The sequence below is a fragment of the Syngnathus scovelli genome, chromosome 15, assembly GCF_024217435.2.
Source record: "Syngnathus scovelli strain Florida chromosome 15, RoL_Ssco_1.2, whole genome shotgun sequence".
Classification (NCBI taxonomy): Eukaryota; Metazoa; Chordata; class Actinopteri; order Syngnathiformes; family Syngnathidae; genus Syngnathus; species Syngnathus scovelli.
In genome coordinates this window covers 7,365,378-7,393,117 of record NC_090861.1, presented here as the reverse complement: position 1 = coordinate 7,393,117, position 27,740 = coordinate 7,365,378, and the positions used below count along the sequence as shown (strand labels likewise).

Here is a 27,740-nt window from a genome sequence, read left to right as displayed (position 1 = left end):
TGAATATTTATGAGTGTCTTTATTTATGAATACTGAATACAAATAATCCTACACATCAGACAGTAATCAAACATCTTTTTTAAAATCTATTATTTCAAAGTGAATATTGAGATCTTCAATATGAAGACCACGTTTGCCACGGTCCTTCATAAGGAACTACTGACATGCTTGCGTCACATCCCCAGTGCTTTGGATGAAGGCTTGTCATGGTTTAGATGAGCTTTAGAGAAAAATGGCACACTAAGCGCCAGTTTGATTTACACTGATTGGAGTCTTGAGTCCACTTTCTATTGATTACAAAAGCCTAGCCATAAAACGCCTGCACACTTCCTGCACCTCGTTTTGGCGTCTTCTTGTTAATCAGCGAGGGTTAATTGCGCCTCAATCTTCTTAAAGCCACCGAAAATGATCCCAGATGATAGAAAAGCCATATTTAAGCTCCCGTGAGCTACAATCTGCGCCAACAGGTACAGCGAAGAAAAAAAACAGGAGGGGAAATTAAAATCTAAAATGCCAGCTCAAAAAAAGCATTCTGTGTTTTATGGCGCAGAGGATAAACCATTTTGCAAGAAGTGGTGCGCCTTTTCGAATGTGACTTTACTGTTTGGCAGTATGTATTCCCCCATGCACTGCAGGGCTGTCAGCCTCCTGGGGGACGTTATGTAAACCAATTGCCGTAAATGCCAGAAGGACTGGCCTTATCCTTTAAAAAGTTGCAAAATCTTGGGAGTAAAAAAAAAAAAAAATGGAATTACAGTCGTTTCTTTTACCAAGCAAGCGCCTGTAGTCAGTAAGACAAGGAGGGGGCGGTGGTGCTAATCAAACAGCAGCTCTGTGCAGTTATTAGCATTCCATTCTGAAACCAGGGGATTCGGCACACTGGGTGCATTATTTGTAATCGGAGTCTTGAAGAAGACTTTTTGTACAGAGGCAAAAACAGAAACAATTTACAATGTTGAAAAGAAAAATAATAGAATAAAAATATAGTTGCTGTACATTGAAATGAAGTAAAAATATTCAACCTCTCAAAAATTGACTTTTTTTTTTTTTTTTTTTTTTAAAACACAAATGGCCCTGGAAGATAATCAACATAAGCACTGACATTTGAGGCCAGAGAAGTTTCTGGTCACGTTTTGGTCCATGTTCACATTTCCGTTAAAGCATGCTGTAGAAAAAGTCACAGCATAACGGACATTGAAATTCCCGCCATTGCGACAAGTGCTGTCTTTCTTCTTCTCCTCCACGCTAGAGCCAGACGGAAGAGGATGAGAAGAGTAATGATGAGAAGCCAGCACGGCAAAGCCGGCTTTACACGTCACACCTGAGTAAAGAGAGGTCACTTTGAAATCAAATAGACGAAAAAAAAAAACAGTCCAACACAGTTCAAGTGTTCAATTGCTGATATGAAAGCTGTGATCCAGATGGAAGCAGACTTGCGTGAACGGTTCTTGTGTGAACACAACAGCGAGACCTTCTCGTTAGCCTTTAGCTTCTTTGCTGCATTTGACAAGCAGCTGCTTTTCATCACCATGTTCTTTATTCATCTCTACGCTTGGCACTTGAAATCGGGGTCCTTCGACACATAAGCGCAGCCTACTGGGCGACGAGTCCTTCTGCACGTGTCGGCATCTTCTGTGATGATTGAGCTCCAGGCAACTCGCATTGATTCTCAGTTTTCCGGGTTATTCATAAAAAAATTCTGACAACGTGTCGCTTCGGGTCCAATGTATGTCACAGGAGAGGAATCCAGAGTGCTCTGGGCTAACTTTTTGACATCTGTGTTCAGACAAGCTAGAAGGTCACTGGTGCTGTGCTCTTGTTCTGGAAGTTCATGTTCTGGATGCTAGAGAGGATCTTCCTCTGATGGCCGGCCAAAGTAACACCCATGTGCAGCAAGTCTCTGAAAAGATACACAATATATATACATATGTATCCATGTATATACATATATAGGCGTGTGTATGTATACACGCACACACACACACACACACACGCACACAAACGGACACACACACACACACACTCATGTGTTTTGCATTAAGTAAGGACTGACTGTGTTGTGATCTGTCCCAGCTGCTCCACAGTAGCGAGTCCGGCTTGCAGGAAGCTGTCCTCGTAGCGTTCCATCTTGATGGCCCTCAGCCATTCCCCTACCGAAGCACAGGACGAGAGGGCCAACGGCGACCGCTGGCCGAGCAGGGGGTAGGAGGGCCTGAGGGAGGAAGGAAGAAACAAAGGAAGTCAGCAAAACAACAAGGAGAAGCTTACATACGTAGTACTTGTCCTGCAGCTGCATTCCTGTCGAGATGTCATGAGGGGCCACGTGATTGACAAAGAGAAACAATGGGATTTGTCAGGGATGGAGCATCCTCTTCTGTGCTGGGGGACAGCTAGAATGTGGACGGAGTCAATCGTGCACATCAAGCTGCTGACAGGCCACAGCGGGACTTGAGGGTGCTACGCAAAATGAACGGCAGGGGTGGGGCGCCTGTCACATGACTTACATAGCTGAGGAATCGGCACAAAAGGATGCGAATGCCGATACTCCTAATCTGACCGCCAACCCGTCATTCAACCGAGCACATGTGTGTGAACTCACCCCGCTCCCTCCTGGGCCACAATTTTCAGCGACGCGGGGTTCCGGATCAGTTTGTCCAAGGCGCTGACGAGTTCAGCAAAACGAGGCCGGGCCGAGCGATCCTTCTGCCAGCAGTCCAGCATCAGCTGGTGTAGGTGGGTGGGGCAGTCGGGCGGAGGCGGCAGCCGATAGTCTTGCTCGATGGCATTGATTACCTGGACGCATGGGAAAAAATCAATGATCACAGAGTGGTTTAGAGACAGTTGATATTCTATTGAGCAGCTTCATTAGCCAAGATTCGACCCTTTCCTTGGCTGTAAATAGTGAATTAGCCCTTAGTTGTACCGAATGACTGGCCCGTAAGTGACTGCATCTTTGTTAATAATATTGTGACATGGATTTAGTCCTAAACTCACGTCTTGGTTGCTCATGTCCCAGTAGGGCCTCTCTCCGAAGGACATGACCTCCCACATGACGATACCGTAGCTCCACACATCTGAAGCTGATGTGAACTTTCTGAAGGCGATCGCCTCGGGCGCTGTCCAGCGGATTGGGATCTTCCCTCCCTGAACAAGTGAAAAATGCATGCTTCATCACTAGCATTCATATTAACTAAATAAAGTAGTATGGATTCAGTGAAATGAGAGTTCCCAAAGATATCCTTTTTTTTTTGTACCGTACTGTTCAATGAATCAAAGTTGTGCATTAATTATACTGGGCATCTTACCAGGGAGCTTGTGTAGGTTGGGTCAGAAGAGTTCTCCTGCAGGAAACGTGACAAGCCGAAATCGGACACCTTGCACACCAGGTTGCTGTTGATTAGGATGTTGCGAGCCGCCAGGTCTCGGTGGACATAACTCATCTCGGCCAGATATTTCATGCCCGAGGCAATGCCGCGTAGCATCCCCACCAGCTGGATGGGCGTGAACTGGCTGTCGTTAAGCTACATTGAAGATGGAGAAAAAGTTTCAGTTGGGGAAGGCACGATTGATGCCACAGTGCGATTTTGACACCAAACTGACCCGCAGAAAAGAATCCAGAGCACCATTCTCCATGAACTCGGTGAGGATCATAACCGGACAGCTGGCTGTGATGATTCCCTCCAAGTGTATAATGTTGGGGTGCTGGAACTGTCCCATGATGGACGCCTCGGACAGGAAGTCACGACGCTGCTTCTCGGTGTAGCCGCCTTTGAGGGTCTTTATCGCAACGTAGTTTTCTTTTTTTCCGGGGACCCTCAGCCGCCCTCGGCACACCTCCCCAAACTCCCCTGTCACCAAATAGCCACATAAACACATTTAGCCGCTTTACAAAGGAGTTGACGTCATTAAGAGGACGGGTAAATGTAAAGCTTGCTTGCAGCGAGTGCTGCCCTTTGCTTTGAACAGAAGCTGTTAATACACCTAACATGTTTATCAGTTAATAGCTTTGTGCCACAATATTGAATTCAGCCCGATAAAGAAGAAGAATATAAATTGCTTTTAAATGTCACAGAATCCATTTAGCTTAGTAAATTAGATTTATTCCAGAAAATAACATTTCAAAAGAAGATAATCCGCAACTAAATAGAAGATTCCGTAAAAGGTTTTTAAGTTTTTATTGAATGTCGAACACATGCATACGACTTACCGGCTCCGATAACCTCTTCAATCTTTACAAAGGAAACATCGATTTCCTTGGCAAATTCGCGTATGGCCTCATTCGGGTCCTCGTAGGTGAAGGGGTCGATATAAACCTTGACCCCTTTGGGAGTAAAGCAAACAAAGTCGTGGGAAAGGAAGAGAAAACAAAGGTTAGAGAAGTATGAGCAATGATAAGCGTCGTCAAGATGAAAGGAGGATTTTTCGGCAAATGATGGCGAGCGCCTTACCTTGGCCTACTAAGTACTGGCTGTTCTTGTCGCTCATTTCTGGATCCTTTATGCGGCTGTGTCTGCTGCAGGTAGACAGTGACAAAATACCATTGGAGATGCACACTTAGCTTTGTTTTGTTTTTCCTGACAAATACTGTCATGCTTCATTGGTCGAATGCGAGGCAAATCATATTCATGCAAATGATCAGATGTACAAGATGAAGAAACAATAACAAAATCTTTCAGTGGCTGAATAAAATGAGAAAATGTGCAGAAAAAAAACACTGTAACCCAATTATTTCCAGTTAAATAGAAGAGGCCTATTTCTGCATATAGACAAGGGTTAATTAATTAAGCTTAATTAAGCAAGCACCTTCTCATCACAAATTTACATATTATTAATTATGATGCTATAAAACTGCATCATCCTTGTTGCTGCTGGAACTCAGCCGTCCTCCATTTCTAGTCCCTTACCCACCTCATAAACCTAAAATAGCATTAATGCACCGCCCTTAGAAGCAGATCTGCTGTGTGTGTGTGTGTGTGTATATATGTGTGTATACGTGTGTATGTGTGTGTCACAAGGTCACTGCTATTGTTCTCCTGTCCTGTGGAAACAGGGTTGGGACGCCTGCATCCTGTCTCCCCTTGCCTGCTACCTCTCCCGTCATTGCAACCTCTCTCACCCACATAAAAACGTATATAAACACACACTTTCTCTAGTGGAGATGGCATCGCACAGTTTACTCAAACAATGAAGCCCCAGGAACGCGTCCTAATGAACAGGATAAGTTTTAGCTGTGCAAGCAAAACAAAAGCACTGCTTGACTCCGCATGGGCGCAAAGCAGAGTGCAGGACAACAAATGATTTTTGTGTAAACAACAGAACAAAGTGGCGCTAGACAGTAAAACGTCACATTCTCCTCATTTTTCCATTTCCTGTTATTCTTGCAGTGTCTCCCCCTCCCTCCCTTTCCCACTCCCGTTATTCTCACCGTATGCAATAGGCAGCCACAAAGATGAAAGTGACGAGCAGCAGCATCCCGATGGCGATAAGGATGCCGGGCACCAAGAACTGAGAGGAAGAGTCAATTCCTGGCAGAGTAGAACAGAGCAGAGAATTAAAGCCGACACAGAAGTCAAGGGAGGAGATTCACATCAACTGAGAACAAAAGTATGAGAAGAGCAGGAAATGAAGAGAAGCCCGAAAAAGAACTACAATAAGATTGTCTGTGCAGAGACGATAACCCGGTACAAGGACAACATTAATTCCATTTAGTGAGATTACACAAAACGGCATTGAGAACAAACCAAATGAGGAAAAACAAAATTTTTCTTTTTAACCTCCCTTGAGGAGGTTATGGTTTCAACACATTTAGGATTTAGTGAGTGAGTGAGATTACACACGGAGCAAACTCTAGAGGGTCGGCAGAACCCAGTAAATCTTGGCGCAGACTCTGGAATGTTTTGTACTTTTGTTAACATAGCAAGATGTTTTCCATGAATAATGCATGACTTTTAATGACACGGGCAGGAGGTGAACAGGGTCGTTACGTTCACACGAGTGCTTTTGCGGTTACGATATATTCCTTATTTGTTTTTCTATTACCATCGGGCAGGGTGCGGAAGACTGCTGCAGGACTGAAGCTGCCATAACCGGCCATGGTTCTCGCCCGGACCTGCACTTCATACTGAGTGGCTCTGCGCAGGTCCGTCAGCACGGCCTGGTTTTTGTTACTCTCTGTGTAGTGGCAGGGATCCTCACTGCGCCGCTCCTACATGCAGAAGGAAAACACGGTTTGGCAAGGATGGAGGTGTGAGTGAAACAGCAATGAGTGAGGAGACGACAGACAAGTCAAACAAGAGTGCCCGACAGCTACAATACAGCGTTTGTGCTTGGAACACCACCCGAAGCACCAGTGCTTTCTGACAAAATTCATCTTGACTCGTCGGATGTGATTATAGAACGAATAAGTTCATTATATGTTGATAACTATGAAATTAACTCAAAAAGTACTAGGGATGAACGGAAACAAAAAATAATATAATAGTGATTGCTGTTTGATATAATAATAATGTAAAATAATATAATAATAATAATATAATAAAATATAATATAATTAATATAAAATAATATGTTTAATATGATAATAATAACAATAATAACAATAATAATTAACAAGTAGATGCTGAAGAATGAATACTCTGATAAAATATTTATTGTCGTGCATGCTATACTTTTTGTATCCTACTTCTAAAGATGAGGTTACTTTATGCATCCAAATGAGTTTTATGAAAAGAAAAATCCAGACGCTTGTACCTTTTCACAGTAGCGTAGTTGATATTGCAGAATGGTGTAGTGTGGCTGCACAGGCACGGACCAGTGAAGCGTTAAGCTGCTCTCTGTGGACTGGCTTTTACGAATCACAGACACCAGCGACGGCACTGTGAAGATAATGAAAGAGAATTAAAAAGCCGCCGCATTGCCTCATACCTTTCCTCGCTGCTTGTTACCATCATAACTGGTGGTGATATTGACACCCTCGCTGGAGGGTTCCTTGCCGCTGAGCTGAGACACCCCGTTGAGAGCTTGGATGGCAAAAGTGTACGTGGTGTGAGGCAGTAGGCCCCACACCTCCAACCGACGACTAGTCAGGGCGTGCTGAGCCGGTCGGTAGCTGACGCTGTCGCCGCAGGACACGCACGAGCTCCTCGGCGTTCGGCACATGAGGCATCTGATACTGTAGCTGAGGTCGGCTCTGCCGCCATTGTCCAGAGGCTCGTTCCATTCCAGTCGTAGCGAAGTGCCATTAATCTGGGAGGCGATGCTGCGTGGTGCCGAGGGAGGTCCTGTGGGCAAAGTTTGAATCTTTACAAAATATTTTTGTTTATCGTCCAAGGTGGAATTAAGACATATTCCAATCACTTTCATGATTCATTTTCTGCTCCTTTAGCACACTACAACTCGATGATATTACATTTGAATTGATATACTAAGCTGTTTCACATTAAAAGTTACATTCAAACACATTACGACACGACAAGCAGACCAAATTATGTTTTGGAATAGCAAAACAGAGGACGATATTATCCCACAAGTATTTTATGAAAGTTTGAATCATTACAAAATATTTTTGTTTATCGTCCAAGGTGGAATTAAGACATATTTCAATCACTTTCAAGATTCATTTTCTGCTTCTTTAGCACACTACAACTTGATGATATTACATTTGAATTGATATACTAAGCTATTTCACATTCAAAGTCACATTACGACACGACAAGCAGACCAAATTATGTTTTGGAATAGCAAAACAGAGGACGATATTATCCCACAAGTATTTTATGAACACCTTGCACTTCCCCATCTAACAGCTCATTTGTCAAAGACATTAGAAAATTAACAAACCTTGAAATCAACAATAAAATGTAAACATAGTGTTTTTTTTCTTTTTAGTAACAGGAGTCGGCATCAGATGTGTCCATGGTGTTATCCGTGGAATAGCAACAGCACTCCTGAAGCAACCGCAAGATATTATTTAATATTTCATTTTTTAGTTGTATTATTAATGCTATAGTTACAGTTAAAGACATAGCAGCATAACACTTCATTGATTTAAAACAAATCCAAAAGTCATGAATACCATGTCCTGCCTATAACATAGTCAAAAAAATAATCATAATTTCATTTCTGGGCATGTTTGCAATCATGGCATAGCAAATTATCCCATCAAATCCAATTATAACCCCTACGGTTCTGTTTTTGCGCCGTTTCACCTTCCAATGACCTTCACAGTCTATTTTGTTTGTCATATAGCCGAAGACATATTATTCAGTCTTTACATGTAGCCAGGAAGCAGAACAATGATTGTGTCACCGCGGGAGCGAATGTGCAGCAGAATTTAACCGGTGCAATTACAGTGCACCAAAACGTGGACGATAATGATCATTTGTGTGATAATGGTGAGAAGATAGTTGTTGCCTCGAGCTAAGCAGAAGCACTCCGCTTCTGCCGCTGCCAAGGAGACGCAGCTTTGTCACAGAGCCTCCAGCTGTCTTGCGTTTCTCACCCAAGTGGGCCAACATACAGACTGCGGCTGAGCTATGAATTCACCACTCATCACCTGGGGGGAGGTACTTTGGAGGTGATTCATTTTCTCATTTAACAACCAGATTAAGCTTTATCATAATAATCAAACTTGCATATGTCTCGTCAAAGTTTTCATCCGGAGTTAAAAAAAAAAAAAAACTTGCCCTCTCTGCATAACATAGCATCTAAAATTTGGTACAAAAAAAAACTGCTCAACAAATAAATAGAATGACCCAGGAACAGTTACAAGGAATTCTGCCAAAGGTGACTGGCCCCAAATCAGACCTTAGATCATTCGGAAGCTCGGAAATTGCATCACTGGATAGACACCATGTGGCAATCATTATTGTTTCTGGCATTTCAAAAATGTTGACACAATGTGCTTTCCCAGCCGCCTCTCATTTTGCTTGCGTCTCCTCGTCATGGTTACGTACAGTTGTGCCGTTTGGCCTTCCCTTTCGGGATGTGGTGTCTTAAATCAGGCCCGTTAGTAGTTTATAATTACCGTAAAGAGGCTTCAGGTTTAAATCTTTCCCAATTTTACTTTGGCGTCTTCTCACATCATTCCACGGTACAGATGCATGCTAAGTTAAGAGAGGACTGAATACAAGTGGTGTGAAATGAAGTTAAAGTGATAAATGTTTCACATCCTCTTGACTGCTAATCTGACTAAGTGCACCTTACTGTCAAATGCTCCTTTCACGCATCACACATGAGCTTGAATTCCTGAATCGGCGAGGAGGTGTCATTTAAGACCATCAATGGCTACTCCACTTTTGAGAGGAAGCCCAACCCCCATAACAATCTGTCACGAATGACATACATCTCAATAGCCACAAAAGAAACAAAGCACATTTAAGAAAGCAGGGAAATTAGCACAAAGGGTGGCAAAAACAGAAGAGTCGCAGTGAGTGCAAAGCTTGGCGTTTTTATATTTGCAAACATATATGAGCCATTTTTATGTTTACTCACTGGTGCATGCAGTGTCAGGGGTGTCGGATTGTGCTCGGAAGTAGCCAGGGCGACATGTGCATGTAGACTGCCCCCTGATGGAGGCGTGGCTTGCTCCCGGACAGACTGTGCACTGTCCCTCTGTGCTGGACTTGAAGTGACCCACGGGACAAGCTGCAGAGGACAAATGAAGGAAAAGCATTATGAGTCTCTTACATTAGATATGACCTGTGGCTCCTACATGCATGTTAACCGCGCTCAGGTGCCAGATGGCTGCAGATGGTCCGAGGGAAGAATGTAATGAGAGCTAAGTCATAAATCAGATAGCCCCAGTCATTTATATGGGGGCGGTTTAACCAAAACATGATCGTCCTTAGAGAGATAAGGAAAAAAACACACATTTCCTGTTCCTGGACACAAAAAAAACCGAGGAATCTACTTTGACTGCAGCAATTTCAAGTCAAGGCGTCTTGAGTTGTTGGTCACGTGGCTACAGGAAGTTCCTTCATTGCATTGTTTGTTTCAAAGATGAACTTGAGTTCACTAAAAGCTACAAATCAGTGGGAAAACACCTATTTGGCCCTCAGGGAAATGAATAGTCGAGTCAATGGTCAGCAAGATCTTTGTTTTAATGGCGCCGCCCAAATAATCGAGCACATCCATCACACGGAATCAAGATGACAGCATGTTGTAGCATTTGTTTGTATGCAAGGTAATGGGATTAGAGCAGACTCAATTTCATTTTCCCCAAACGCTCAGCCTATGAAGCTAATTAACTATTCAATCTTCTTATAAAGGCAATTTCCCTTAATGGTCTGGTGGCTGTTTTTCCTCTCACAGCTCTCGGACATGACAGAAAGCTGGAAATGCCAAGTGCTACTTTCCAACAAAGAAAGAAGTTAGATTGTGTTTTTTCAAGTCATAACAAATGATTTCACCCCAACTGAGATAAAAACAGTTGTTTTAAAATTTGATTTGTACACATAGTGCATGCCATGTGAAGCCATGTTAATTTGGTTTGCGAGGGGGAAGTCGTTCGCTAATGGGACTCATTATAGACAGAGCTGCCACTTCTTCTGCCGTCTTTTTCAAGCCTTTGATTTGATGGTCTCAAAGCGTCTTCATATAAAGCGCCCTTCCCCACCTCCCCTCTATCGCACTCAACCACAAGATGTCCCAGCAGCCAGCCTTTGACCCCTCTCTTCCCCTCTGAGATAAGTGCTGCTCTACCCGACCTCTCGCCCCGTCCTCTTTCTGTCACCGCTTCCCCTCCTCATTCTATGCAGCACAGCGTCTACCCTCGGCGCACCCCACCCACAGCTCACCATTGTTTGCTGGTGGAGTGGGCGTCGTCCGCATGGACGCCCTTACTCACAGTCGGAAACTTAAGCTCGCTTTAAACCCACCTGTACATCTGGTATGTCCCTCGGCGGCCTCGTATCCAGGAGCACAGGCGCAGGAGGTGGTCGGCTGGCCCACCCACTGGCCGTCTTCGCCGCAGAAAAGCTTTGGGGAGCGAGTTCGGGGGCCCTGCTGCGCAGCATGCTCCACACACACACCCTGCGCTTCCTGTACCAGAGTGCGAGGAATGGTCTCAGGGAAAGAGGAAAGTGCGCTAATGAGGGGGGGACACTTCTTGAAGAAGACCCTAACAGAGAGCAAGGCCATGCAGGAGCCCTGAGCCTGAAAGGCCAAGTAGAAGCCTCTCTTGGATAAAGGGCCCAGTCTTATGGTCTTAATGTTGAATTTCCGCTCGCCGCCCTTCCTGAGGAGAAAGTCAGCTGCCACTGTATCCACCTAGGACAGGAAGAAAGAGCAAAGAAAGTCCAACTATGGCCCGATTCCAGCACAACACGCTTTGCAGTATTCAACAGATTTGAAAACATTAACTGCGCGTCACATATGCTTTACATAATTGAACATTCTCCAAGCAAGCTATTAAGGGCTTTACATTGATTTATTGACTTCCTGGCAAACATTGCTTCCCACTTCTATAAACCTTTATTTGCCAAGACATGAAACATGCCCCGGTGTGTTATGGGCTGTTCATCACAGTGAGCATTTCAAAAACAAAACAAACCAAAAATTGGTTATCGCTTAATTTGATCATCGATTAATTGCCGATTAATCGTTGCACTTGATATTGATTCTGCTTCTGCACTTGACCAGCCTCTACCGGGCCTACCTTTGTGTAAGGATTCTCCATCCACGGCGGGTACGTGTCTGTGGCCTCATTGGAGTCGGCCTGGTAGTAGTAGAGGTTAAAGGTCTCCTTGCAGCTTCGGTGGTGGCTGTTCCCGGAGGAGCACTCTATCATGGTGAAGCGCAGCTCCACGTAAACTTGCGAGGCTCCTCGTCGCTGGATGAAGCCGCTACGCAGCCAGTGGCTGAATGAGCTGTCAGTCTGACAGATCTGGTACGTCCTCACGCTGTTGCCCTCCTCGTCCAAACCGCTCACTTCCTCCCACTGAGATCCAAGCCAAGACCCAGAAAGTCAAACAGTAGAACATTTCGATTAGCCCGCCTGCTCTTAATTGTCCAGTATGAACTGGAGTCTTTTAGAGGCCAGTCTCTCCTCTAAGGAATCTTTCATTTTTTATTGGCCCACCGATTCAGGTACAGACCCAGAGGCTTGCACAGAGAATTCAGCGGCATGATGACTTAGATTCTGGCTTTTTAAATCATTCCACACATTGAGACGCAGTGCAGCTTGTGGGATTTTTAAGTCCCACTTGTCAAGCAGAGCACATTGCAGCAACCTCCACTGTCTTTTCTTTAGAATAAAAAATGGGAATGCACAAGTTATGGAACAAATTTGCACAAATGTGCAAGAGACTAAAAGCAGCACCAAATATTTGTACAGCAGTCATGTTCATCGTCGAATGTTTTGAAGTGCAGGAAACACCCTCGACATGAACATAATCAAGGCTGAATCTTGCAGATGTGCCCAAGAATGTCGCTTATGTAAATATGCAAATGTTTACCCCGAAAAAAAAAAAATGGGTGCGCAGATGACATGTTGAATGAGAGCGCTGATGCAGGTTTCACAGCCCTTTTCAGCGAGATTTTCTCAGTTAATCCTAAATGAAACAATGTGGCAGCTCATCTTTTCATCAAGAAATGCCGCTTGTGTCAAGGGACGCGCCACACATTCTACAGGAGTGACAAGAACGTGTTCTTGAATTCACGCAGACATTTATATGAATCTTTAAATGTACCAAAATTCACGACTCAGTCAATCAAAGAGGGCAAAATGTTTCATCGGCATTTCCTTTCACCATTAAATACCCCGAACTGTTGATCAAGGGGCCACAGCTGATAACATTTTATTTACACATCTCAAAGCAAATTTTTTTTTCTCCTGTTTAGAATGCTGTTTATAGTTATCTTTCAAACATATTCCCATCTAAGACACAAATAGAGGAGAAAATATGGTTTCTGCGGGCAAAAATAAGCCAGCAACCACTCATTGGTTGATCAAATTACAAATCTGCCTGTTTTTAGGGTTGCTGGAATTCAAAATTGCGGGCTGCCAGTGGATTCCACTCCGCGGGTGATGGGATGTATCAAAGCATCTGCTTCCAATATACTCTCAAATCGCACATTCGCTCTCGCCGACTTTACCTGCCATATAAGGAACTCTTTCATACCCAATAGAACATTCGAGGTGCCCCCAAATCTCTCCCATCACAACTGAGTCTGGGCTGGAAATACAGATAAGATGGCGGCGGCGTGCTTACATACCTCAGGCTTGGCACGTGGAAAGATGGTCCATCTCAGATCCGACGTCTCTACCTTAGTATTCATCAGCACTTCTGTGAAAAGAAATTGTAACGTATTAGATTGGCCACAACATTAGTCACACCTGCATGATTGAAAAACTGCTGCCTCATATTGGGACACAGGTTCATTTTCAAATACGGACTCCGCATAAAGGCTCAGCAGCTCCTGAATTTTTGTGTAGGTTCAAGGCAAAGACTTAATCTATTGTTAGGATGCAACATTAATTGAGCATGAAGGGGTTTGGCCAGGAAGATCCCCACGACTCTAAAATGTGTTTTCCTTCTCCCACGTCTCGCCTGCTTCCTGCGACACGCCACGCTAAAGCAACTTCACGACCACACTTACATTAAAAAACACACACGGATGCTCATATTGTATATCAGGATTTAAACCCTTTCGGTCTTGATCCACGCTTACAATTGAAATGATTTTTTTTCTCCCCCATTGTCGGCCGCAAGCCGAAAAACAACCAATAAGGCTGTGCAGCCATTCAAGACCTCAGTAAAACCTGAACAGCATGTCAAGTGTTTGGTTTAAAAAGGACATTTTCACTCTGGTGCGCAGCTGGCTTCGCAGTTCTTCTACAAGAATTGTGGCTCGGATGAGGTTGTAGAGGCCACCAGAAATCTCATCTGTAGGGTTCGGCAGTTTGGTTGGACCAATAAATAGGATTTAATGCAACTCTCAAGTGCTTGAAAATGGATGTAAGAGGAAATTGAGTTTTCAAGCTGCGTTTATCATTGCGGTTATTAAATTGCTTGCTTGAATCCGTCCCATCATCGATTGCCGTCGACTACGTGTCATTTCTCATTAAAATTCACCTGCACTGTCAATAAAACTTCTAAATTGTTTTATTAGGGAATAGATAGATAAAGGGAAAAAAACTGCTTGAAAGTGACAAAACAATCTTTCAACTGCTCACATTTACACAGGAAAGGTTTTCTGTTTGATTGTAAAATCAACAAGCAGGGATCAAACGGTGGTCTGGAGCATCACCTTTGGCTGAGCGAGCAGACTTCCTCCCTCTATCACCATGTTTGGAATTTATGACACCATTGTTGTCCCCCACATCTAATGTTTCCTTTGGTTTTTTTTTAAATTGCTAAAATCAGTTGAACGTTTGACACTAATATGACGACAAAGTCAGAGTGGCGCTTCTTGTTTCTATCCCAGACACGCCTCAGCATGTTGCTCAGTTGTCCAGCACATGCTCACATTTCATGCGGTGGGTGTCTCCGATTTACTTGATTTCAGCAAACTTGTCATTAGTCCAATTTGACGCAACCCAGTACATCTTGTAAGTAAAAATCAAAACAAAGTTGAAGCACTGAAGAGAAAATCCAAATCAGGCTATTAAATATAAACTACATCTATCAACTATGATGTCCCCTTATGTTCCTGATGAAAACTTTAGCCAGAGCAACAACCGCTGTTCATATTCAAACTTGTCAAAAGTATGAAACACAATATGACTGCAAATGTTCATGGCTGCACGCGGAGTGTAAAATTCCTTCCCAAACTCCCATCGGTTGAAAGACGACTAGCAGCTGTGAGCCAGTCAGCGCCGCTCGCCTCCCTGGTGTTCAACACCACTGGCTGTATTTTATTTAATTACACTGAGAAGTGCAGTGCCTACACTTATGCATCTCTGTGATCCTGCGTAAAGTGAGACACTTACCACACCCCAAAGAGCAACACAGAGAGGCACCCTTTTTTTCTATCAAAACACAGCAAATAAAATGCACATTATTGAACATCCTCTGTACAGCTGCTTTTCCTTCTTAAGACAACATTTGAACACAAAATAAATAATATCAGATGTCAGCTGACATGTCCTTGTTTTGCTGCTCACACCCACAGCAGCTCACATCTCCTCCAGCTAATTCAATACATTTCTCAGGCAACACACACATGCACACACACACACCAATGAAGGATTCAATCCCAACCCGACTCTCGCTGTGACAAAACCAAATTGCTTAAATCTCTCTTTCAGCATTCCACTCCAGTGTTATTTTCTCTTCTGGGTGAGTGTTCTGCAACACAGCATCCAAATGTGCGTTCCACATTTTTTTTTTTTTTAACCTTCTCTGAGGATGTTGCTTCCTTGTGGCAAAATCAACAATGTCCGCATTTATGTAATTGCAAAGGTTAGTTTTCATTTTTCATGGTAAATAATACATTAATCTTTATTACATAGTAGGTTCACGCCTGTTTAGATCAGCATAAAAAAATATCCATGAAATCTATTAAAGTCAAACATTTGGTGCTAATAGATAAATAAATAAGTAAATCTAGTTTGTTTGATTGCAGGAGGAAAATTACTACAGTATAGGTAAAACATTTTGTGGCTCCAGATGAAGATCCAAATTATTTTCTGTTTCAATTTCCTTGGGGATAATATGGGAATCCTAAAGATATGCAAGCATATACAGAAGGTGGCTTGAGTATCAATGAAAGTGTACTATTTGAAGGCAACCCAAATTCAGATTGTTTGGCTTTTTGCCCGGCAGCTTCACTAGGATGTTTACGTGAGGATGTTTTAACTACAAAGTGATAAAAACAAACCTGTGTTGTATAGGTCGTTTGTTTATGTCATGTCTGCAACTTTGGAGGCAGAAAATGTCAAACATTTGGCTCTTATAGGACTCAAAGAATGTTGTACAATAATAGCATGAGCAATAACAAAGAACATTTGCTGCATGTGTCCAACAACGTCACATTCTGCAAGTCTCCATTTTGATGTTTTTCAAATTCAGCCAGTCCATTAATTTTACACGCTATGACGTGGCAACGCCATAAATCTCCAAATGACCATAATGGGATGAGAAAGTCCGGGATTGTAACAACCACTATATTTTCTTTCAAATGCACACCTGCCACACTTTTATATATTGATTTGATGGAGCAAAAAAAGAAGCGGCACCCAACAACCACTCCCCCGGCCCGAGCATAGTAATCACTGTTTATCGCAGCTCTATCATTAAGGTTTATGAGACAGGATGCGTGAGCGTGAGTGTTTTGGATGAGATGCTGAGTGTTTCTATTATGTGCATGCAAGGCTTTGCCGCTCGCTGAGAATCACTCAGAATTAAGTCTCATTAGAGGAAGTCAGCGCTTCCCCTACATTCTTTCGGGAGCGGCGGGGTTGGCCACCCACTCGCCGGAAAATTGCCCAGCGCCCTCCCCTCCAATTTCACAATCTCAGAAAACAGTAGAAACAATAAAGGCTCGTCATCTGGCCGTATTTAACTGCAAAAACAAACACTTGTACAGTAATTACGCTGCAATTGTCCTTATTAGGGACAGATTAGAGAGGTTTACACTAAACTTGAGTGCTCAACGATAATGGCCCTGTACATTATAGACTTCACGAGAAAGGAAAGGCTTGCCCAGTCAAGAAAATGATAGTCCAAAGGAGGAGGGTTACGTAATCCAAATTATTTCGGTGCAACAAACACGGAATGAGAAGGTGTTAAGTTTTCTGCAAGAAAGGGAGACAACAATAGAGGGTGTGCATGGATCTCTTTTGAAATGTAAAACCTGACCCAGTCTTTTTTCTTTAAACAAAAGAGTCGGGTAAAACCAATACTGCCCCCGCAATTTGTCTAGGTTTTTCTTCAGGCTTGAGATTAACAAAGTAATATTCAATTTCAGGACATTTTTGACATCATTCTCTGAGCTTTGGTCATTTTGGTGTTACTGCTATTTTCCACTGGGGCTCGGAAAACGAAGAGGAGAATTACAGGCGTACGTCTGCTATGATTAGAGTTTGTTTAATTCAAGCAAAAATAATCTCATTTATCCTCACACACCTTCAGGACAACAATATGTGGTCACGAAAGAGAAGGAGAGAAAATGTTCAAATCCGATTAATACTAAAAAAAATGTATGTGGAATAACAAAGGCATTTTGCGCTTATCTTGTTTGCTCTCTCAATATGTAGTTGTTTTCTGTTTGTTGTTAGGCGGAAAATAATTGCTTTTTGAGTAATAGTACCCTGGGCGTCTCTTAAACCTATTGTGCATTTTAAAGACTGTCGTCACACTATCGCTAGTCAATAAATTTAGTGGAATTAAAATAAATTAACAGCATTATGTGGCTTGCTTTATATTCTGCAGCACAAAAGGCTTTGGACAAAACAAAGATTACAGTGTAATCTGAGAAGTTAAGATGAAGGCGTTTCCGGCAATACGATATGAGCAAGAAAAGGTAAAGGTCAGTTTGTCATTTTGATCGAGCGCCACCTATGGCTAATGTCAAAAACCTTACTTGCGTTTCTTTAGTATTAGAGTCACATGGAAAAGAAAACAAATGTTGCTACAACAATTAAGTTATACAGCTTTTAAAAATGCTTTTATATGGGGCGATTAAAAAACATTTTCTAATTGTATTTATTTTTCAGTATGGCCTGAATCCCACAATAACCAAAAATATTTTTTTCAAGCGTTTGAAGGAATGGCCAACTGGACTGGATGGAGGGCTCTTGCATATGTTTTAGATTTTGTAAACGGTATGACTGGTGCTGTAAGAAATTAGGCGCATGTTTCAAAATTACAAATGAAGCTTTTGGAAGAGATTTATTGGCCCAAAGTTAGATGAAGAGATTGATTTGCAATGGTGCTGAACAATTAGCTTCACATCAAGACGCTAAACTAAAGGTCAGCTTGCCTGTTTTGATTTAAGTAAATATCTTTTTCTTTTTTAAAATACAATATCTGGACTTTTGGTTAAATTGGAGCTTTATTATCTTTGGACAAAGCAAGCTTGGCTGTTTCCACCTCATTTATTCTCATGACAAACAGACATTCTTGTATTTTTAGAAGCCTTGTTAGGAAAGCAAATATGCATCTTTTCCAAAAGGCAATCCAGTTCTCTGAACCCCAAACCCATTTCGATGAATTCCTTCTGCCTGCTAACACAACACCGGGGTAAATTAATGGCTCTCTTTTTTACGTTAGCTTGAGTATGAACGTCTGGGATTAATTACAGCAGTTTTGTCAGATGAGAATTTCAATAATTGCAGAGGATTATCATAGTACTTGTACGCCATTTGTGGAAATAACATTATTGTTAGCAGCGAGTGAAAAAAAACAAGAATTTTTCCTTCTGTCAGCTTTGTCAATTCAATTATTTCGATTCAAACTTGAGTGTGCACGCTGCGCCGTGTTTGTATGTCTTATAGCAGAGTTGTGTCTAGTCAGATTAAACCTCAACTTCCTGTAATTCGTGTCCCCTTCCTGTGTCCGGGGTCTGCTGGGTGGGTGGTTGGAAGGGTGGAGGGGGGCTCACCGACGTGCAACTCATTCACATTAAGCGAGCCAGACACTTTTTAACTGCTCAACACTGAATAACAAAAGCCTCCCGTGGCCCGCGTGGATACGCTCAGCAACTTTGAGTACGTGTGAGCTCATGAAATGCTTTGCGAGAGGAGAGAGTTTGAGATGAAAGAAAGGTGTTAATGTTTGACGCCGCTCCCTCTTTTCTTGTCTGTAGGGATGCATATCAATAAGCGAGAGAGCTGCTCTCCGTCCCAGTACGGGATGTGACCTAGTTTTGAAGTATTCTCAAAAACTGGACAGAAACTATAGATAGGACCGTAGAGGATCCACACAGCTGTCAATCAAATCCACAGGAGATGAAAGTGCACTTCTTGGAAACATAGCCTCTGGATTTTTTTGGCTAAGAGCCACACATTCATCAGAGTGGACAAACATATTACTTTAATAGGCGGTTTCGCAGCACAGGAACTCACCAGGTGGCAAGAACATTGACAGAAAAATCCCCCTAATTGTCCATGTCTGGCTTTCTGCTTCAATAGTAGCATAAACCGAGGAGTTGACAACACTTTTTTTTTTCGCAACATAAACAATTTCTTGTGTCCTATTTCACATTTGAACAAAACCTCAAGAAACAAAAATAAACTCCAAGGTAGAAATCATCCCCATTCTCGCTCTGCCAGCTGTCATTCTTCTCGCAGACTTTTCGTTACTTTTACATGACAACCGAGTTGGAAATATTGATGAAATAGAAACATAGAATATATTTTTAGGGGGAAAAAAAATGTTCACAAAGAAACTGAACCCTTATAGTGTTTGTTCAAGCCAGGATTGATTTCTGGGTCACAGTTTGAGCTTGGACTTTTTTTTCTGTCAATATTCTGCCTTCGAAAGTAATTAACAGATCTGGAATGAAGCTTGTGTAAAAGGTAAATACGGACATTGTTGGACACGGATGCGGCGCTGATGTTACACATCTAATTGTCTGATGCCAGTTCAGTATGTAAACACTGGGGTTCTTTCGGAAAAGCAAAGATGGCTTTTGTTGTTGTTGTTACACAAAGATGCAGGATCTTTGTGTAAAAGAAATACTTAACCTTCAGTTTGAGGCTCCAAATTGTTGTCATGTACACAAAAAGTCGGCATTGAAAAGTTTTGTTGTAAATAGCCAACTGACAAAGCGTCGGAGTCTGTTGTCGCAACAGTCGAGTCTGGACCAATCAGCATCAAGCGCTAGCTTGCAGAATTTCAGTATCTACCGCTGGGTCCGTACATGTTTAGCCCCCAAAGCGTCGCTTAAGGTCGAGACCTTATGCTCCACAATATGCACAAGGCTTGAAGCAGAACCCGCCCAATGAGCCTTTGCTAAATAATAGCCATGTCAGACTTTGCACAGGTCAGCTTTCAAAGTGGTAAAAGGTTGACTATTCCTTTCTTTGCAGTACAAGCTTGAAATTGTTTTCATTTCTGGCCCTTTTTTTCCCCCAACCTAACTTTGTTCTCACCGCCAGAGCAACAATCGTTGTTTACCATGTCCTAAATTGAAAACGCGTCCAGAAAGCATTCAATATAGGATTTTTGTCTGGGCTGTTTGAGCACAAAACAAAACGTTCACAGCAATTGCAGCTGAATTAATAGTCATTGAGCAGAAAAGAAAACACTGCATTCTTCAAGTTCAAATGGCCACGTCCATCAGGGTGGTATAAAAGTTCAGCGTGAAATGGGAGGTGAACAGAAGGTAAAAAGGATATGACACATCAACTTGGTTCTGCGCCATTGACATCACCGCCCACAAGTAATGAGTTCTGACCCGGGGTGTCAAATGCTGTATGGAGCTTGTGCGTCTTGGACTCAAACAATCTCTTCCTTTGTATAAACAACATTCACATACAGCACAGCTCTTTGGACCAAAATATTCCCAAGGAGACTATTGTATGCAATGAAAAATTAACTAGTCAAACTGTTGCAAAATAGTTTCAAGTGTGTGTGACTTTCTTGTTTAATTGCAAATATTTCACAAGGCCGACATCTAAGTTTAAATTCGACTCCATTAGCGAACGCGGCCATCATTTAGAAGGCATTCTTTCATCGACACATTAGAGCCTTTAATGTGCTGCACTCGGGCTGTTATGATTGATGCAATTGCCTCGCTCCACAGCACATTTCAGCATCTCTGGAATATTGATCCGTCACTAAGTGAGTTCACCTCCCTCGTCTTCCAATTATGGACAGCGCTCTCTCAAGCGCTCTTCAAAAATAAAGCGGCCGTGTGACAAAACCAAGAGCTTCTTGAAAGCGCTGTTGCAGCTCCCGGCCCGGCACTTTGCTGATAGGATGAAAGAGTTACAATAGAAAGATTGAAGAATATATATATATATATATATATATATATATATATATATATATATATATATATATATATATATATATAATATATATATATATTTTTTACAAGTTTGTTATGGGTTTTTATATTAAGTGTAATGAGAAACACTTCAAAGTGATTTTTAGAGTACTATTTGTTTGTAGATGTCTTCTCATCTTCCATATTTTCCATTCAACAATCTCAACCACCTCCCATTATTTTGGATAAATTCCATGCACGCCAAGAAAAAAAACTGGACTCCAAAATAAATGAGCACGTCCCCAAATCTCCAATCCTCCTTTCTGCTGGATGGGAGGAAAAGTGCCCTGAAAATGTGGGTCACTTGTATTGATTAACGCAGCCAAGAACATTTTTATTCATAATGTAAAGTGTCACACTGCAGGGAGCCTGCAGCTGAACTGACGAAATATACCCAAAACATTGCTCGGTAGGATTTAATAGGGCAAAAAGCGTGCAGCTGTTCAGAGAACGGATGCACGCTGGTCTCTGATGACATCTTTTCCAACACTTTGATGCGACGCTTATTTTAAGTTGTGCGACAGAGAATATGAAAACACCTTCATTAAAAACATAAAAGAAAAAGAGTCACAATATTAACACCTCAACAAGACTTTGTCAAAGGAGTAAAACTAAAAATGTACTAAAATCACATTTTGATGCTCGAATAGTCGTTTAGCATACTAAAATGTCTTTTATTTGACGGTTTTATGATGGCGGCAGTTTGAGGGCAGTGTCTCAGAAGACATGCATGCATTTCAAAGTTGAGCACTGATATAAGATGCTATCATCTTGATAGCACAGAAGCAGCAGCTTGTGTGTGCCATCCAAACAAAAGCACCATGGGAAAGAATTGCTTTCGTGCTCTTGGAGGAGCATTTTCATCCTCTTGTCCCCCGTGCACAAAGAGGCCCAGAGTTCAGGGGTCAGTGACCTCATGTGGCTAGGACAATTTGAAGCCATGCAGGGATCAAATCTGGGATGATCTCCTAAAGCAGCAGGAGATTCTCACACCCCCTTTACTGGATGCTTCGAATAATCCAAGTTGAGCATTTGTCAGTTTTCTACAACAAAATGTCACATTATTTTTTTATATTCATCCCCACTCCAAACATGTTTGTGCCAAAGCATGTATAAGCTCCAGAATTATTTGCTGATGTACTTAAGGTTTTTTTAACTCAAAGATTTGACGAAAGCAGAATGTAAAATGTATTTTGGGAGGAGGAAAAAATACCCCAGTGACTAATCCGCTGTGGAGGTGGGCTGCTCCAAGCAGTGCTGTCTCTGGTGAAAGAAACCATCTAAGACTCACTACAACACCAAAAAATATTTTATTTGGACTTGTCCTGATTTTAGCCATTCAAAATCACAGCAGCCACACTCTTTTAATTAGTTTGTGTATTACTCCAGCCAGCCTGTAAAAGTTTGCGGCTAAAGATAGACTCATCTTTGGATGTGAAGCCATCTGAGTACAAAGAGCGTTATTGGGTTTTTTTCTTTTCTTTGTTGCAACCAAATTATGCTATCCAAACTTTTTTGGAAACGTAAAATAATGACTCCGTCCAATCTGCGGGTGAAATCATCCTAATAATATTGTACAGTCACGTTATTAGTTACAGTCCAATGAGATCCAACTGCATCAAATATGGCAAAATATCAGAAAAAAAACACAATTAAAAAAAACTCCATTAGTCAATTAGAGATCTTATGAAGTGTACATAGGACTATAAATGACAACAGGCCAAAACAAAATGTGAAGGAACCTGTTGGATGCAGCACTCCTTAAAAAGAGGGAGTCAGCCAGCTGCCAAAAATGGCCTTTGAATGCATCGTAAAATGAACTACCCAACTCAGATTTAAAATGCGACTCTGCGCTTAAGCTCTTAACTGCGTGCAGCTGTAGGAGGGCAGCCCTCTCACAGGAATGTCTCTGTTACGCTGGAGAAAGCAGAACCCACACAGAGCACCGTGTGCGAGGCAGCCCCTTCGAGACATGCTGAGCCGGTTTGCGTACACCCAGGGTGCCAGCAAACGTTACATTTGGAGTTAAAAAAAAAAAAGCGCATGCGACATAAGATGTAGGTCAAGGAGGGAAATTACATTTCAAAAGCTTGCTTCTTCACATTATTGTACATCAAGGTTGAAGATGGCTGCAAGCTGCTTTTGTATGATCCAATTCTTCAATGAGTGAAAACAGCGGTGAGGAAAGTAGATTCCCATTTTAAATGCAAGCCATGGAATGACAGATACATGTTATAATTAAAGGCCACTATGATCACAAATGTGGCGCCAGGTGTGTATCATCACAAAATGCTAATTGCTCATGATGCAGATAGACTCAGACTCAGGTCTGGTGTGAAAGAGAGCCCCCCCTCCCCACACACACACACCAAAAAGTGCCATTCTGGCGCTTACGGGCTGATAGGCACTGGCCTCATTCACACTGCTGAAGCCCGTCCCCATTGTGTCCCACTCTCAGGGAGCAGAGTGTGTGTGGAGGACAGACCAAAGTGAATGCCTGATGTGGATGTATATGGGTTGGAGGGCCCTGGGGGGGCAGGGGAAGGGGGGGGCATCCTCTGGACTATCATCCACCTGCATTTCCATGAGAGACTACGCATCCCCGGATCGAGGGTACTTGTGGCACTTGGATGCCTGTTTAACTCTTGAGGAAGCTAATCACGGGATTGAGGTGCAGAGGATGACGGGCGAGCAGCTTGTGGAGCGAGAGAGCAAAGCGCGGGAGGGGAGGGGGCAGGCTTGCTTTAAATGCAAATCCCTTTCTTATAAAAATCGGTTCCGTTTAAAAGGATTTCTGGGAAAAGATCCACAATTCTGCAGCAGGGGGAGAGCATCAGCAAGCGAAATAAATAGCATAGCGGCAGTCAGGCATCAAGGAAACAAGAGGATGTGCAAAAAGAGCGGCAAAAGAAAAGCCTACATGTGCGTTAAAGGAAGCATTGACGCTCACGTGAGGCCTTGTGGAGAGCGGACGTGAAAAAAAAAGCCTTTGAGCGATTAACGCATTGGAAGACGATAAGAGTTTCATTTGTTTTCGGTTGTTCTAATTAGTAGGTGGTAAAAAACCAAACTCGAAACAAGATGTCGTGTCACCAGTTTTCAAAACAGAAAGCAGGGCACGACAAATATCAAATAACAGATGGCAAATTTGTGACACGCACACCAAAAAATACTTAATGTAATGGTGATAATCCTGATAGTGCAAATATTGCAAAAATAATGTCATTCTGATTTAAATGGCTGAAGCAGTTGTTATAATTTGCATGCTGAGCACCATAGTAAAATTTGCAACAGTCAGGGTGGCGCGCCCCCCCCCCAATAGATACCAGCTAAAAGAGTGCTGTCAACGTTTTTCGTCCGCCACAATGAGGCTGGCCCCCACTGAACAAACTCGACTGGCGACTTGACTCTCTTGTAAAACTACGTTTTACTAAACTATCATAGGTACCACACGGCAGCTTAAAGATGAGTCCAATATGAAGCAGTCACTAATTTGCTCTGTAATAATAATGCCTCCATCTTGCTTCTTGAACATTAGCGGACAATAGCAAGTCACAAGCATTATCGTCGTACGCACACTGTTTATACCATGACAACCACAATCATCAAGCCGATGATTCAGTAACGCAAGCTGAGGAAAATGCCTTTGAGCCATGATACCGCCACATAATAGAATACCAACCAATGTTTTGCATGGAAATAGTCTCATTTGTGGAAATGGTCACCTCAGTGAAGGAGGAGGCATTTCCAAACATCCACCTCAGGGCTAGTCATGCCCCTCAAAATAATGCTCTGGTTATAGTTTTGTGATGTTTCTCTCCAAAAAGTGGTCAGGAACAAAAGCCGCTATCCTAAGAGTGTTTTTTAACGCCACCACGGTAGCTCAGTAATGCAACGCTCGTATAATTTAATCTCCTAGCATGGCATGTCGTCTTCTAAGAATTGAAACCTTCTGTCTTGTGGGATTTGATTTGTGCGTTTGTATACGAAAAGTAATTCCTAAATCTACGGGGGGGGCAAAAAGCTTTTTTGTTGATGTTTCTGAACCACTTTCCTACTTGAAACCCTCAAACCCTCAAAGTTTGTTATAAATTTCCAGCCAAGGCAATTATCCGATCAAGGGCTCTGGGTTTTAATCTTTACAGGGACAGAAGTACGAGAGATCCCGCCCCGGAACGATCTTGTAAGCCATTTACAGCCTCGCTAAAATAAAAGAGGAGAGGCTTGGCAGCTGTGAGTATCATCTGCCTTCGCACCAGTGCAGAATCAAAAACTTGGTAGATGATGACAGAGTAGAACCTCCAAAAAGAAATTGAAAAGTTACATTGGTACCGCTATCAAAAGATTGGTTGAAGTGGCTTGAGCAGATGAAAGATTTTTTTTCCATATGGGAACTTTTTTTAAGAGTATAAACAAGCAATGGGGGGCATTGAACTTTAACATTCCGCTATTGTTTAAAGTCACCAGAGAGATGGACCTTTATCCACAACACAGGAAATCACATTGCCTGACCACCGAACAAACAATTATTGTCTATGGGATGCCAAATAAAAAAAAAAAAAATCAGCTTAACATTAGATCATTTGTACATCTGGAAAGCAACTTCACTGGTCATCAAGACTTTTATCATGTAGATTCCCACTTTTGAATGTTTGACTGCACACAACAAAAGCAAGGCTGACCTCATCTGAGCTACATTATTGTGCGTGTCGTTCTAAGAAAGGGCCGAGCAGAAGCAGCTGAAAGATTGGAGATCCTGCCACAGAATAAGTGAAGTCAAGCATGTTCCGTGTGTTCCTGTTGACGACCGGCATTGATTGAAACTTGGCATGAGATGCATTGTTTCATGTTCAAAAGTGATGAGCAGTGCTGGAATAGTTTGGGAAATTAGAATTGTTGGAACACAAAGTCAGCTCTTCAGTTGGAGTTGAGGTAACTTTTAACAGGATCGCCGTTGCGATTAAATATCAGGGGGAGGTCTGAAGAGGAAACATTAATATCAGCAGTTGTGCATACATGTGTAAATATCATTAACCAGAAAAACCTGTTGGGAAATCAAAAGCCCCACACGGGCTTGCTGTTCAGAGTACAAACCTAACAGCTGGTATGCTGCTCCATTTCCATAATGGATTTATATCAAAATATAAAATCTGTCAAACCAACACAATAAGAACTTGACACGAACAGTTGACATCTTTATGAGGATGAAAAAGACAATAAGGCTTTTTTTTCCCGAGGGGACATCAGTGTAATGACACCCCCTAAAAAGTAACCATTTGTAAATTAGAAATTTCAGTCTATCTTTTCTATTTTTTGTATTTTTCTGATTGACAGGAACCAAATATAACAAGAGCTTTAATAAACAAAACAAATTGCCACTGCCTATTGAGCTGCCACTGCTGCCTGCTGCATTAAATATTTGAATCTGGATCCTGTCCAGAATCAACAACGAACAAGTTTTGCTCATTACAAGATGTGTGTAGTGTAATTTTATGACAATTTAAATTCGGTACTGCACAACTGAAGGGGACTCGAAACTTGCCATTGTAAGAAAAACGTTCTAAAATAAAACCTAAATGATAGGGAATGTTTACACACACACACACACACACACACACACACACACACACACACACACACACACACACACACACACAGACACACACGCACACGCACACACACGCACACACAGACACACACAGACACGCACGCACGCACACACACACACACACACACACACACACACACACACACACACACACACACACACACACACACACACACACACACACAACCCCCCCACGCCCCCACCCCACACACGCACACACGCACACACTCCTATTAGAATTCATGACACGGCCGTATCGAGGTATCTATGGTTACTGCCATGAAATGGAACTTAAGTGATGTTTGCAGTAGCCTCATTTGAAGATTCCTTGCGGTTTGGTTTCCATGCACTTTCTTACGGACGATTCCAAACTGGAACTCACCTCCGGGCGCAATAAAATAAACAAAGTACTTATGACTCACCTTCCTCAGCACAAGTCAGAGGAGCCCAGTCCAGGAAGATGCATCCCAGCAGGCCAATGATCCTGTATGTCAGCTCCATAGTGATGGCAAATGGTGGTGCACAATGGACTTGTGTCCTCTGTTTAGCCTTGAATGAACAATCAGATGGCACCGGCGTCTCTGCTGTGTTCTCGCTGACCACAGACCAGTCTGCATTTAAAGTGGACTACTGAGAGACCAAAATACTGGAGCTGCTGGAGTGCGCTTCTTATCAAAGATACGTGTGATGATGGAATAAAAATCAAAAAAATTAAAAATAAAATTGGAGGTGCGTCATATTTAGTCCCGCTGGTCAAAGTCCTCGCAAAATCACAAGTTTTCTGTCATGGTAACAACTTGTTTATTAAGCTCTTACTATAAAAGCACGAGTCTTCTGCCCAAATCTGCAGCTTCCAGGGGGAAACACCCAAAATGTCAAAATCTCCAATAAGATATTTTCATGAGTCCTCCAGCTTTTTTGATAAACACAAGAAAACGCGCAGCGCGCTCGTGTTCAGCTGCAAATGCGCCACTCTTATTGCCTATATTAAGAGCAATATACGGTGGGGGGGAAAGGGACAGGTCTTACCTGGCGAAAATGGACAAAAATTGTCAAGCTCGTTTAAAACGACTATAAATAAGACGAAGCACTTGATGAAAGTTGAGTCGCCTGCAGTTGTCTGCAGAAAGCCCTCAAGCGACTTATCCTCATCCTCGCCGCAGAGTCCAGCGGCACGGCAGGCAGCACCAGCGAG

The 27,740-nt window shown here is 42.5% G+C and overlaps 1 protein-coding gene across 2 annotated transcripts; it reads right to left on the bottom strand.

Moving 5' to 3' along the window:
* Window positions 1–27,740, bottom strand: ephb4a (eph receptor B4a). 2 transcript variants are annotated; one of them, XM_049742025.2, is made up of 18 exons: window positions 27,575–27,740; window positions 26,968–27,156; window positions 13,216–13,286; window positions 11,657–11,938; window positions 10,878–11,268; window positions 9,493–9,645; window positions 6,945–7,280; window positions 6,751–6,875; window positions 6,040–6,205; window positions 5,426–5,525; window positions 4,449–4,513; window positions 4,208–4,321; window positions 3,601–3,848; window positions 3,306–3,521; window positions 2,995–3,144; window positions 2,600–2,793; window positions 2,054–2,212; window positions 1–1,900 (listed from the first exon to the last, which is right to left on the bottom strand). In XM_049742025.2, the coding sequence occupies exons 2-18, from the start codon at window positions 27,044–27,046 to the stop codon at window positions 1,792–1,794; spliced, it is 2,958 nt and encodes a 985-aa protein (XP_049597982.1). In that variant the 5' UTR covers window positions 27,047–27,156; window positions 27,575–27,740; the 3' UTR covers window positions 1–1,791. The 2 variants fall into 2 exon arrangements, with proteins under 2 accessions (XP_049597982.1, XP_049597983.1); XM_049742026.2 differs by having other exon boundaries at window positions 26,968–27,094.